This window comes from Corylus avellana, chromosome ca6, assembly GCF_901000735.1.
Source record: "Corylus avellana chromosome ca6, CavTom2PMs-1.0".
Taxonomy (NCBI): Eukaryota; Viridiplantae; Streptophyta; class Magnoliopsida; order Fagales; family Betulaceae; genus Corylus; species Corylus avellana.
In genome coordinates this window covers 24,848,575-24,861,845 of record NC_081546.1, presented here as the reverse complement: position 1 = coordinate 24,861,845, position 13,271 = coordinate 24,848,575, and the positions used below count along the sequence as shown (strand labels likewise).

Genomic DNA, 13,271 nt, shown 5'->3' with positions numbered 1-13,271 from the left:
TAAGATATTATATATATATATATATATATATATTGTACGTAAGAAGGAAAGGGCTTGCAAGAAACGTTTGTCTGAGAATCTGTTAAAGAGAAAGTGAAAAATGAGCCAAAGACAAAGGACTTTGAATCCTTTTCTATATAAGTCATGATCAGAGCCGGTGTGGTTGTGGTCTCATCATCATCATCATCATCAGAATCATCAGATGGCACCAGTCGGACTGCCTCCTGGCTTCAGGTTCCACCCAACAGACGAAGAGCTTGTCAACTATTATCTCAAGAGGAAAATCAATGGCCAAGAAATTGAACTCGACATTATTCCTGAGGTTGATCTCTACAAATGTGAACCCTGGGAGTTAGCAGGTTAATATTTTCATTTTATTTATTATTTCTTTCTTTTTCTGTATATATATATATATGCATGGCTTATTAATTTAATTATTATGTTACATCAAAACGGCAGAGAAATCGTTCTTGCCAAGTAGAGACCCGGAGTGGTACTTCTTTGGACCGAGGGACAGAAAATACCCGAATGGGTTCAGAACCAACAGAGCGACTCGGGCCGGATATTGGAAGTCTACTGGAAAGGACAGGCGGGTTACATGCCAGACCCGACCCATTGGAATGAAGAAGACGTTGGTTTACTACAGAGGCCGAGCTCCTCAGGGGATTAGAACTGATTGGGTCATGCATGAATATCGCCTCGACGACAAAGAGTTTGAGGACACCTCCGGAATTCAGGTATATACCTTAATCTCATTTTCTCTCCCACGTCATTTTATCATATATATATATAGTTATAGTTATAGTGTTAATGTTGATGATACAGACAAACCAAAACAATATATAACAGCATTGATCATATATTAATTAATGCGCAGAAGTTTGATATTAATTAAAAAAATAATTGATTGATATATTAATTAAGTTGCTGCAAATTCACCCAGCTGATCAGGAGAAATGGAAAAATTAAAACAACACACAAATGCAAAATTAATACTCTTGAGCAAAATAATTTGTTTTATATATATATATATATTTTCCTGATTCCCAGCCTAGCTACTTGATCAGTAGCAGAAATGTTAAACTTTAAATTATTAAATTTACAATTTCTTATAAACTTAAGCTTTTAAAATTAACGACGATATAATGACATGGCATCAAAATCCAAATTCTAAGATTTAACTTCTCATTCAATTAAAATAGTTAACGCATTGGTTGATTCACACGTGAGAATGAGTATTAAAATATAATTAATTTACCATTTCCTATCATATCCTCGATCATGGAAATTAAACTCACCCTTAATAATTAATTTTCATGTTTCCCTCTAATTTATTATAGGCTTTTGGTTGAATCTTAATAATTAGCTCAGTAAGTGATGAACTTAATTTATTAATTAAATGAAGATTAATCTCACCAAAAGCCTTACATTTAGGAAACCATTTTTACAAAAGTAAGCATTGTGATGTCAAGAGTAGTCCTTTTAGAATTAGTCCCCAACCAACCTCATCAAACTCTGACAGTCCCCCCACCCCCTTTTTTTTTTGGACAAGTACTTTTTAATGGCAAAAGACATCCTAAGCTAATTAACAACTACTATAAGTACTATAATTACATGATTTTTTTTTTTTTTGGTTCTTCTCATACACAAGTGTCACTATTTGACTTAATTCCCCCACTGTGAAAAGCATTTTCCTTAAGTGCTTTATTATTTTCACCACCTCTTTTACACCCAAGGCCAGAAAGCAAGCCAATTAAAGCTTCTTCACCAATTGCCACCACTAATTCTCTACAATAATATTACTGTTGAATTTCTGAGGTGTGTGTAGGAATGTGGGAAGTGCATGACGTGCATGCAAAGTTAGGATCTCTCTCTCTCTCTCTCTCTCTCTCTCTTGATATGTTTATTTTATATATATATATATATATATGCATCAACAATGGCTGACATATTATATATATATATATATATATATGCATCAACAATGGCTGACATATTCGTTACTTGCACTGTTGTTAGATCTCTTAAGTGTCAAAGTCATGATGCTCCACTTTGTCTTTCTCTCTAATGAGACAAAAGTGTTATCCCCTATATGACCCAAATCCCTTCTCAAACCCTTTTTTTGCTTAATTTTATCAACTTTTAAACATTCTCTGATCTACAAATCTAGATTCCATGCCAATTAATGTTATGCAACTCAAAAAGCGTCTCTCTCTCTCTCTCTCTCTCACTCTCACTTTCATGCCTAAGAAGGTGTCGGCTCTACTTTTTCCTTTATTCCAAACAACCCAACAAGCCAATGGAGACATCAATCTAGTTATCCATCCATTCATTCCCTAATAACTAGACTTACAGGCATGCAACTGTTCTGAGTCTTCTCATGGATTCTGCATTCTGATTCGGAGTTCGAACTCTATCTCAATCATTTACCTCCCTTTATCAAAAGTTTTTCGTTAAACATTGTGAAGCATGTACTCGTCCCGACATGTAATGGGTGATTCAAAAGCATAAATATTTCTTGACCCTATTTTGTTAGACACCAAGGAAACCACTGACATGCAGTACCTGAGGTGGAAGATCTTCTGCAACTTTTTTGTCTATACACTAAAAAAAAAAAAAAGATAGATATATATTTATATGGTGTAGAGCCTGATCCTGCCGGTGTAAAACTAACACATATATCAGTTTCAGCCCCAATAATTGACTACTTTAAGCTTTATTTGGCCTTGTATGCAGCCTTTAACTATCCATAGAGATATTTTATAGAAGATTTGCAGTTTGATGAACCAGCTTTATCTTTATTTGCCTCTCTCTCTCTCTCTTATTGGCATTCAGAATTGAAAACAGAAAGAAATGCTTTACAGAATTGAGAGATTTTATTATAAGGGGTGTCTTGCAGGATACATATGCACTTTGTCGGGTGTTCAAGAAAAATGGAATCTGCTCTGAAATTGATCAAGAGCAAGGGCAATGTAGTATATCATTACTTGAAGGGTCGCAGGGTGTGATAAATGATTATGAAACCATGTCTCCAGATGTTACCATGGCATCATCATCATGCATGGATGAGGAAGATAAAGATGATTCATGGATGCAGTTCATCACAGATGATGCATGGTGTTCTTCTAGCGCAGCTATGGGTGGTGCTGGTGGTGGTGAAGAAATCTCTCGCATGGCATTCACAAACTAAAGAGTTCATAGCATGCATGGAATGGAATGGATGATTGGTGGCGAATAACATAAACTGGATATATCTTTTATATAATAAGACACTTTTTTCCAAACAGTTCCTAAGATTTTCTCAATTTTCATAATTTGTAGATTAATTATCTTTACTGGGATATGATGGTATGGTTATTGGGTTGCTTCATTACATAGGGTCATATTATCATCAGATGACTCTCTGGAATTTTATTTTTTATTAGCCTCTTCTTGGAGGTGATTTGGATGTTACTTTGTGGAATAAAAGGACATTAATTGAGATCATTGTTTTTGTTATTGTTGGATTATGAGATCGAGCTTACATATACACACAAGCCGAGAACTTTTATCCCTTTTTGTAGCCTTTTAAATAATTATTTATCTTAAAAGCTTAAATTAATAAGAAAGTTTAAATTTAATTATTTAATTAAAACACTAGAAAATTTAATTAAAATTAAAAAGTGAATTACAAAAATAAGAGTCGAGTTCAAGAACTTGTATTGCCATCCCATCCCTACCCAACCCGACCTATCGGCCCGTAGTGGATAGGTCCCAAACACCCCCTCGCCGCCACCGCCACCGCCGGCCACTTTCCTTTCCCAATTCATAGTGTACATTTGCAAGGCAAGCCTACTCGAATAAATTTATATCAGTTTTTTTTTTCTTATAAATAATAATTTATTAAAAGAAAAAGGCAAACCCCTTGTACACCAAAAGCATACAAGAACCAAAAGTATACAAAAGAGACAACCATCCTAATGGTGTCTAAAATCTACAAAGTTAAGAAGAGCTAAAAGATTCGAATTTGATAAATTAATAATTAGGAACATATTGAAGAACACTTTACGTATGGGATTTCAACTTGTTTGTCTGTGATTCACAGGGCCACCACACCTTAATGGCTGTTTCTCTTTGCCTATGTTAAAGCATTCTTCCCAAACTTCCACAGTTCCAACTCTGCTGAGCTTAACATGAAAGAACTGGCACTTGCATGCCCACCACCTCCAAATTCCTGAGAAGAAATGGCAAAAGAACATTTAATTACTCTTTCAACTGCATTTATCAAGTATATATCCCCCTTGTTAAGGAGAGGAAGGGAAACAACATTCATTGAGCAGAATATGTAAACGAACAACCTCTGAGATGGGTGTTGTGTCTTCATTGTCCACACTCCTGAGGCTTATTTTCAGCAACTGGTCGTTTTCAAGCTCCGGGACCCTGTATACAACAGCTCCGATGCCCCTAAGAGAATGTAAAATGCAGAGTGGATAGGTAAGCATGTAGAGGGTGATCGATCTCTCACACCCACAAAAGAAAGAATGCAGAAGATAAAATCTAGTGGTGAAAAAGATCCACATGTAAGTAGACAACATTCAAGCTGAATTCTATAAAGAGGGCAGGACATGAAAAGGAAATAAATACAATACAAAACTAAGAAACCCACACTAGGTCCTTAATTAAAATCTATTTACATAATTCAACTCAACTAAATCTTAACTGAAAGCTATTCACTGCAAATATAATTTTTCTACAAAACTAATGCTTTGATATATGGCTGCCAATAACTCCAATTCGAAAAAGAAATGAAAAAAGTTTGAAAATTTTGTTAAAAAAAAAAGAAAAACACACAAACTAAATTCTGAACCTATCCAAAGGTATCAACTTTCAAGTAATCACAAGAAAGATACAATATTCACAAACTACCATGCACATTGCATACAGGATCGTTTGGAATCTTCATGCAATCAGTGACTGGCCATTAGGTTTGTCAAAGAGATGGAAAATATTTTGCTTTATATCACCAAGCTAGTAATATTCGCAGTTATATGCCACCATTCTCAACCAGGAGAATCCCTTTGGATCCCCCTCGAATCTTGATGCAATCAGTGATGGATAAAATGGATTATGGGGGTCATCAAGTTAGTGAAAGACCTTTCAAAAAAGGTCAATCTTTCTCCTTAAGATAGATAACAAAGGTTATAGAGTTGCTTCCAGTCAACCTGTATTTGTCATGCCACTCCAAACAGTGCTAAATATTTTTTAAAATGGTGTTCTTTCTTTGACAATTGTCCCATATTGAATGCAGCACTTACTAACTTCCAATGTTTGAGCTTCTATATTTAGGACACCTTATCCAGCTGCATTTTGTAACCTCCATCTTGCACACGTCGAAAAGGTAGGAATTTTAAGAAAGGAGGAGCATAGATATAAGAAAGAATTTTCATTGGTTCTTTTCCAGGACAAAATATAGGCTCACTTGTGGAAGCTGCAAAAAATAGAGGCTTTCATATGAATTTTTCAGGCTGCAAGTGGTTCTTGAACGCGTCATGTCCCTTTATCCGTGCTATATATGAGTGGTTTAATACCACCAGAATTGAATCAGCAAACATGACAAACAGAGAGACTACTTTGCCTCTTATATGACATTTAGCTTCAATTCCATCTTTTATAATTGTAGACACAGCAGGCATTCATGGAAAGGCTAGCTTTACTAGCAATCCACTATCAATTTTCCACACACCAAATTCTGTGCACATGCATAAATACAAACACAAGAAGTTGACTGCGAAAAGCTAAATATGGAGTGCTAACTTGTTGCCCTTCTAGAAATTCATTAACTTGTGAAACAATTTCAGGAGAACCACGTATACAAACAAATATATGAATCCATTTGGAAGTATCCATTTCATTTGAGTCACCAAGTTTCTTCATTCATGCCACTAGTCCATCGATAAATCAATGCTAGGTTCAAATGAAAGGTAGTCCTAATATTTTTTTTCATCAAGATTAACATGATAACATGGAGCATTTTCTCGAGTATGTGCAGAAAAACTAGAAACGAAGAAGAAAGAATTTAAGAGAACAGAATAAAAAATGAAATAAGAAAATTATCCCAAAATCATAATAGGAAATAAAATGCCACAAACCTCAACTTCATATTGCTACTTTTTCTAGCTAATTGGTGTCCCAATTCACTCCTTAACTCGGAAATGGAATCTGCATCAGCAGCCTACAATTAGAGTACGAAATTAGTGACTTGTATTCTTTTATTTATCTACAATAAGTAAACATACAAATCAAGCCTTCAAACCAAAAAACGAAAAAAAGGAAAGAAGGAAAAAGATATCAATAGCCATAGTAGACAAATCTCATGACAGAAAGTGGAAATAATGAAAAGCACAGAGATTTATGGAGGTGTTAGAAACCACAGAGAGAGAGAGAGAGAATACCAAGCAATGTCCAAAAAGTCCACCACCAAGTGCAATTTCATAAGACTGACTGAGAGATTCATCTATTAACTTCTGCTTCTGTAACAGGCTCAGCTTGCCTTGACTAATCACAGATTCCACATCCAAAGAAAGCAACTACCAGTTTCATGGTTTACACTATTCATTCTCAGTAAATGCACAACAAAAAAAAAGAGAAAAGAAAAAGAAAAAAAACACAATTGGAATGAAAATCATCAAACCCAACAAATGAATCACCTGTTGAAACAAGGAGGGGTTCAACTGCACGTCAAACTCAATACCCGAATCTTTCAACCCGCTACTAAAAGCTTTGCTATTGGGAAGCCTCCACCTCCACAGATCTCCATCTTCAATGAACTTAAACAGTGGTCCAAGTCGGTCAAATTCACCCACCTCCAACACCGTCTGATTAGGACAAAACTTAAGCTTTTCCTTGAAATAATCAAAAGCAATGGTGGCCCCACTCCTCTCCATGTCTATCACCTTCGTCACATTCTCACCCGCCGCAGTCTCAGCTAGCTTCTCAAGCGCAGTCTTGTGATGGTCCAAAACGACCACTCTGAAGAACCCGCACCCAACATACTCACTCACCCACAGGAACCAAAAAAAAAAAAAAAAAAGAACAAACAAACAAAAAAAAACCAGACCTGTCGACTCTGGAAGAGATCTCCTGGACGAACCCTGGGGACCCCACGAAATCAAGGAGGTAAAGATCGCCAATTTCACTGAGAGGAAGCTGTTGCGCTGTGATGGGCATGTAGACGGTGTGGGGAAAGAAGAGGGCCGGGAGAGAGGCGGCGGAGAAGTAGAGGTGAGCTGCCAAAGCGGCGAAAGCGCCGTCGGGGCACGGGTAGTGGTATAGTATCGCCGACGCTTTTTGGGTTTTCCCCACCGACTTCATCGTGTTGGCCAAGCCCATCCCCGACGTGGCAGAAGGCACGGCCGGTTATTTTATTTTATTTTATTTTTTTCAGAGCAAATTTGAAAAAAAGAAACAAAAGGAAAGTGGGATAAAAAATTAAAAATTACATTTTTATTTCATTACTTTGCTGACATAATAGTATTAATAAGTTCTTAATTGAGACTTTTACGTCAATATTTCTATTTATTTAGATTCTCAACTTGTAATTAGACTATCTTAGAGTTAAAGTAGGAAACAAAGTCTTTCTATAAACCGCGGACACTACTTAAAACACGTTACGTTAATGTTTGAGAAAACTTCACTTTAACCTTCCAAACTTTTACTCGATTTTATAAATCTTCTGAACTTCTAAATCTCTTATTTTGAACCCTTGAACTTTCAATTACTCTCAATGTGGATCATTCCGTCAGATTTTAAACGTTACATGACGTTTATACCCCTAACTTTTGTATAAAATTTCAACTTCCAAAACGTCTTTTTATTTTTTATTTTTTTAAAAAATGAAAATCAATGACATTTTGATTTTTTTTGTATTTTTAAAGGCTAAAATTAACAGAAGAGTTCTAATTGAGAGTAATTGAAAGTTTAAGGGTCTAAAATAAGAGATTTGAAAGTTCAGGAAGTTTGTAAAATCGGGTTGGACTTTAGGATCTTATACCAATTTGGTCTTTTTGTAAAATTCATCCCAATGCAAACCGACTTGTGCATAAGCTCATCAGAATCTGATGAGCTGCTTTTATAGGCAAGAGTGGAAGAATTTCCCTGTTTTTTCCTTGCTCCCTATTGTTGTTATATGATCTATCAGTGACCTTAACTCTCCTTAGGGTGTCCCCAATTTCTCTTTTTTTTCCCCTGTTTGTTCTTTCTTTTTGTTAATGTTTCTGTTCTGTCTCTTTTTACCATTTGCTCAGGAAGCATGGACTTTTCATGGTTTAGCAAACATTCACTTCAATTTTCACCTGGGGTTTTATCAGACATAGAAGAAGAGAGCTCTTTCAAAACACCCAGTTAGCCACCCTCCATTGCAGGCAAAGCAAAGAATATCTCTAAAATGAACTTTGTCTCATAGAGTGAGAGACTGCCGGAAAGGCATCTTATTATTATAAATAAACCTTTACAAATTTGAGGAATTTGAGTGATCTTTCTTCTCACTTCATCTTACTTTCAATTTGGCCCATTTGAAATTGTGAATAGACCATACAACTTCGTTAGGATGTAATAAATTAGAAAGAGAAATGCAAGAACGAAGCACCAAGTCCAAGGGCAGCGTACAGTCTGTACTTGTGGTTGGGGTTCCCTGTGAATAAAATAAACCACTTTTGAGTTAAAATGGGTCAGAATAGAAAACTCTTAATACACGACCCCGCTTACAAGAATCGTGTATAGATTGAATGAGGACTCGAACGGCCGATCTCGTGGTATTAACTAAACGAGTCAACCATTCGAGCTGATCCTCACAGGCAAATCAAGCGACTTTTGTTCAGTAAATTTTATAGTTTTGTCTGAGAGTTAGCTGACATGCCTTGGTTGTAGCGGAGATTCAGTTTTTGGCGGCCGGACTTCTGGTTTTGTTTGCAGGGGTGAAATTCCCTCCATTGGTGCTCGTGGTTTGGATGTAGTTTCTGGCCCTCGTGTTGGTTGTTGGGGTCCTTCGCTTGGGATGAGCAACTTCCTTGCCTGTGCCACAAAAAGTATTGTTTACTTTTAACATAAATTGTCTATGATTTGAATATGTCCAAAAGAATTGTCAAAACTCACCAGATTCCTGAATTGGAGATTGTAGAACATTTGGATGTATCTTTGCTTGGCTAGCTTCTGCTCCTTGTTCAACTGCCTCCAGAATCCATAGATTGTTCCCATGTTCAGCAACTTCTTTGCATAAATCTTCCATGTGTAGCTGCAAGGAAAGAACAACCAGATATAAAAGAAAATTCACATGGCTCTCTTCCTATATCCTGGCATAATATAATCTCAGTACCATTCATATATACGCTGGAGACCAGCTTTTGACATCTTGTTCCAATATTCAGCATCCCTCTTGCATTTCTCAAAGAAATCAGCAATCTTGTTGCTCGATTCATCACCATTGTTGGGGTCAATATGAAAGCCTGAGATCCCATCAACAATAATCTCAGCAGGGCCTCCTTGGTTTGTTGCAAAGGTGGGCAATCCACAGTTCATAGCCTCAATGACTGTCAGGCCAAAAGCCTCATACAATGCAGGCTGCACAAAAGCTCCCTTTGTGTCGGCAATACAACGATACAGCTCCCCATTTCGATATCTATCAGTTTGAGCTGCAATCCATCTGATCTGACCCTTGAGTTGGTATGTCTCTATCAAAGCATGCATCTTTTTTATTTCTGCTATTTCTTCTCTGTCCTTTGATTTGGATGGATCAAAAAATCCTGCTACAACCACAAGATTTACCAGGCTTCTCAGCTGTTTGTTCTTTCCATACCATTCAGTTAATCCTGTGATGTTTTTCACTGTATCAAGTCTTGCCATCGAGAAGATGATTGGTTTCTTCCTGTCTGCCAGATATCCTCTGTTCCAAACATGTTGATTTTAGTTTGTGTGTTGTTATAGTAATTAAATGGAACCAAGACATTAGAGACTTACATGTGCTCCTCGTTATCCTCCTTACTGTACAGTAGCTCTTCAATGGCAGGGCTAAAAGAGGTTAGCCGCCTCTGACTCTCAGTGTAGGGGAAGTAGACAGATTGGTCAGCCCCAGGGGCTGCAATGTTGAACTTTGGATCAAAAACATTGATGCCTGAGACCACCCTATAAAGTCCTGGCATTGTAAATGCTGTGTGGCTTTCATACTGTCCAGGCCTATCCTTACTGAAGAATTACAACATAAACAGTTGATGTTAGTTGTGTGATTGTATTATCAAGACAAAAAGGAAAAAAAAAAAAAAAAGTCGTAACCTTCCAGCAATTTCTTGAAATGTGCTTGTTATGATGAAATCGGCTGCATTCATTGAGATTATGTCAGCTGTGAACTGACATGAAAAGTGGTACTTGGGATCCAAATCCTTCCATTTTGCATCTGAATCTTCATACTTGGTTTTTTCTAAGGCATGAGCAATAGTTCCCTGTGTTTGGAACATGTCAAGTTTCAGATTTAGAGTAAAACATAACAAAGATAAAACTTCTGAAAGAAATGGATTAGACCTGAGTTATTCCAAGTTTGCTAGCCATCAAAGATGCCACCAAGTTTCCATCACTGTAGTTCCCAATGATGAGGTCCGGTTTGCATTCCATGTGTTCAAGGATCTTAGCAGTAGCATCCTATTGATGAGAAGGAGAAAGAGAGAAGGCTAGAATGAGAAATTTTTTGTTGAACAAATAAATTGAGAAAAATTGCTAGACTGAGAGAAATATTTGCCTGAGCAAATCTCTCAAGGTAAGGGTAGATGTCAAAACGGGAAACCCATTGGCGGAGAACTCCATTCTCTGTCATAAATGGGACTCTAAGGATCTGAGAGTGATTAGTGTCAACTATAGGCTCCAGCTCCTGGTTGCACTTTGTCCCTCTAGCATCTGGTATAAATCTGGTTACCTGTGAAATAAAATTCAGAAAGTGAAACAAAAAACTTTCTCCAAAGCATTTCCTACAATCCTTTGTTAAATAGCTCACCACAAGAATCTGAGGCTTCACAGCAAGACCTTGCTGCTTAATTCTGTGGAGCAGTTCTTCTTCTAAAGCTCTTACTTGATCCAGAATGTAAACCACCTAAATTTTAAAATAACAACACGGAAACTTGATACATTAGTCAAGATCTGCGTTTTTAGTCAAGAGGGGATTCGAACTAGTGACCTTCGCTTCATGAGGCGTGGTTCACAGCCGATTGAGCTACCCCTTGAAAATCAAACAAGGAAACTTGATACTAAATGTAAACCACCTATATTTAAGTTAACAACATGGGAACTTGATAATTCAAGAATGTACAAGGTTTTTTGGTGGTGATTAGTATTATTATCATTATTATTTGTTATTGAATAATGATGCTTGGGTGCATTATATATACCTGGCCGCCTGTATCAGGTAATCCGAGGACATCTGACTGGCCAAAGTAGCCATGAGGAGAGAAGATTACAATGTTGAAAATGCTGGGCAGCCTGCTAAAGATCAACTCCAATTTTTCAGGGTCTGGTGCTTGGAGTGCCTCAGAAAGTATTGTCATTGTCTCCTTTGCACTTTCTGCAGTACTTCCCCAGCCTTTCTCGAAGCCCCACTCTTTAAACCTGCAAGAAAAGTAGTACAGAATTAATTAATTAAAGGGTAAACTGTCCAATCTGCATGGAATTTATGAGTAAACAACATGGAAATAATGGTGACCTCTGCTCAAAATTCTGAAATGGGGAGTCTTTGGGGAGCCCAGACAAGTGTACTTCAGCAGCAACCAGGGCATTTTGAAGCTTAGACACAGAATCCAGAGTTCCATTTATCATAAGATTCTGCAAAATTGGAGCAGCATGGATTATTGCCATTAAGTTTCTAGCCATAATCTTTTCTAAGTAATTGGTTTCTTCCATTTCTGGGTTTTCTTGTGAACTATGTTTGTACCTCTCCATTATGATTTAGGGCTTGTAAGTAGTCAAGCAATGGCTTTGCACTATCACAGCTCCCATGTAGCCTTGAGGTCATGAATTTTGAGATGAAGCCCACCCCATTTCCAATAGAAGAAGGAAGTGTCATGCGGGGAGTGGAAAAGTCACTGGCTCCAAAATCTATCTCCAAAGCATCTTCATCGTTTGCCCTACACATTCAACAAGATGAAAGACCATGTTCAAAGTAAAAAACTTACCGAGGCAAAACCGTGCCAAAGTATAAATGAGAGGTCAAGCCTAACTTTAATAGAAGCCGAGCCTAGTTTTTAAGCCTAAAAACATATAGGTAGATAAGGACAGACCAAACTACTTATAGGCAGCGGCGGCGGCCTCCCCTTTTCAAGAAAATATATGAATTTCAAGGCATTGCCTTAAATAACAAAGTTTTCAAGTCATTGCAAACCGAATTACCAGTCTTCATCGAAGATCGTTTCTTTAAATTTCAAATATTCTGAAGTAGTGATACCGTCGACTGATAGATCGTCAGCGTTCACCTTAACGAATTCCCAAAATCCAGGATTGGGTCTTACAGCAAAAGCAACATATGGTGGAACAACAGCTGCCTCCTGCATAGTTTTCAGATGGGAAAATGTTGGTCTTTTTTTTTTCTTTTTTCCTTTTGCACATGAAACGGAGAGGTAATAAAGATTACCTTAGTGGAAGTCAGAATGTAACCAAGTAAGCCCTCCAAGACACTGCTTCTTTCATTCTTGTCTTCTATTGATTTCTCCATTTCCTCCATTATTTGTTGGGGTTTCAGTAACCTTTTCCCATTTGCGACAAACCTTTTCTTGCACCACAAGGTAACAAAAGATGGTCAAGTTTTGCATGCAAAAAATTGGTTGAATGAGAAAGAATGTATCAGCTGAGATTACCTAGCAAAGCATCTTTTCATATGATACCGGCTCTGCTTCAATGCATCTGGCATGCGATCTGAAATTGAATCCGACCGCTTGAGGACTTGCCCGGAAGCCATTTTCACCGAAAAAAGAAGAAACTAAAGAAATAAGCACAAGATTCTCTTGGAAAACAGAAAGGTTTAGAACACAGAAAGTTGTTTTGTATGTTGTTTTTTTTGTGTTGATGTATTTATAGTGAAGTTGTCGTGAGAAAGAACATCTATTTGGTGCCATTTTGAGGATAGAGAGACTGAAAGCAAGAAAGGAATTTGGGTTTGGTTGAAGCAAATTCAGATCTGTCTTTTCTGGCAATATCTTTGAAAGGGGAGGAAAAGAATTTTAAGGAATTTCTGGTTATCCTTTGTGATGGATTAAGTCATTTTT

General features: G+C 37.1%; 3 protein-coding genes across 3 annotated transcripts; 1 reads left to right on the top strand and 2 right to left on the bottom strand.

Annotated features, from left to right (window-relative positions):
* Positions 1-202: 202 nt before the first annotated feature.
* On the top strand, positions 203-3,434 carry LOC132183912 (NAC domain-containing protein 54). Its single transcript, XM_059597378.1, has 3 exons — positions 203-359; positions 460-737; positions 2,900-3,434. The coding sequence occupies exons 1-3, from the start codon at positions 203-205 to the stop codon at positions 3,188-3,190; spliced, it is 726 nt and encodes a 241-aa protein (XP_059453361.1). The 3' UTR covers positions 3,191-3,434.
* Positions 3,435-3,920: 486 nt separating this feature from the next.
* Positions 3,921-7,413, bottom strand: LOC132183911 (uncharacterized). The gene is made up of 6 exons (XM_059597377.1): positions 7,097-7,413; positions 6,687-7,008; positions 6,432-6,566; positions 6,129-6,211; positions 4,338-4,443; positions 3,921-4,213 (listed from the first exon to the last, which is right to left on the bottom strand). The coding sequence occupies exons 1-6, from the start codon at positions 7,366-7,368 to the stop codon at positions 4,118-4,120; spliced, it is 1,014 nt and encodes a 337-aa protein (XP_059453360.1). The 5' UTR covers positions 7,369-7,413; the 3' UTR covers positions 3,921-4,117.
* A 1,005-nt stretch (positions 7,414-8,418) lies between these two features.
* Positions 8,419-13,026, bottom strand: LOC132183910 (sucrose synthase 7-like). The gene is made up of 15 exons (XM_059597376.1): positions 12,864-13,026; positions 12,641-12,773; positions 12,400-12,554; positions 11,945-12,137; positions 11,717-11,835; positions 11,406-11,622; positions 11,015-11,110; positions 10,763-10,936; positions 10,549-10,665; positions 10,303-10,469; positions 9,991-10,215; positions 9,350-9,916; positions 9,130-9,268; positions 8,894-9,048; positions 8,419-8,668 (listed from the first exon to the last, which is right to left on the bottom strand). Exons 1-15 carry the CDS (start codon positions 12,962-12,964, stop codon positions 8,536-8,538), a joined length of 2,691 nt encoding a protein of 896 aa, XP_059453359.1. The 5' UTR covers positions 12,965-13,026; the 3' UTR covers positions 8,419-8,535.
* Between the last annotated feature and the right edge of the window lie 245 nt (positions 13,027-13,271).

What these genes read in the sequence shown, in the direction of transcription:
- LOC132183912 (XM_059597378.1), top strand. Translation starts at nt 203, where the DNA reads ATGGCACCAGTCGGACTGCCTCCTGGCTTCAGGTTCCACCCAACAGAC. An exon ending in TGAACCCTGGGAGTTAGCAG is followed by an intron (nt 360 to 459) that starts GTTAATATTTTC and finishes TCAAAACGGCAG; the next exon opens with AGAAATCGTTCTTGCCAAGT. An exon ending in AGGACACCTCCGGAATTCAG is followed by an intron (nt 738 to 2,899) that starts GTATATACCTTA and finishes GGTGTCTTGCAG; the next exon opens with GATACATATGCACTTTGTCG.
- LOC132183911 (XM_059597377.1), bottom strand. Translation starts at nt 7,368, where the DNA reads ATGGGCTTGGCCAACACGATGAAGTCGGTGGGGAAAACCCAAAAAGCG. An exon ending in ACCCCTCCTTGTTTCAACAG is followed by an intron (nt 6,567 to 6,686) that starts GTGATTCATTTG and finishes TGAAACTGGTAG; the next exon opens with TTGCTTTCTTTGGATGTGGA. An exon ending in ACACAACACCCATCTCAGAG is followed by an intron (nt 4,214 to 4,337) that starts GTTGTTCGTTTA and finishes ATTTCTTCTCAG; the next exon opens with GAATTTGGAGGTGGTGGGCA.
- LOC132183910 (XM_059597376.1), bottom strand. Translation starts at nt 12,964, where the DNA reads ATGGCTTCCGGGCAAGTCCTCAAGCGGTCGGATTCAATTTCAGATCGC. An exon ending in GAGGATAACGAGGAGCACAT is followed by an intron (nt 9,917 to 9,990) that starts GTAAGTCTCTAA and finishes TGTTTGGAACAG; the next exon opens with AGGATATCTGGCAGACAGGA. An exon ending in CTCCAGCGTATATATGAATG is followed by an intron (nt 9,269 to 9,349) that starts GTACTGAGATTA and finishes CTTTCCTTGCAG; the next exon opens with CTACACATGGAAGATTTATG.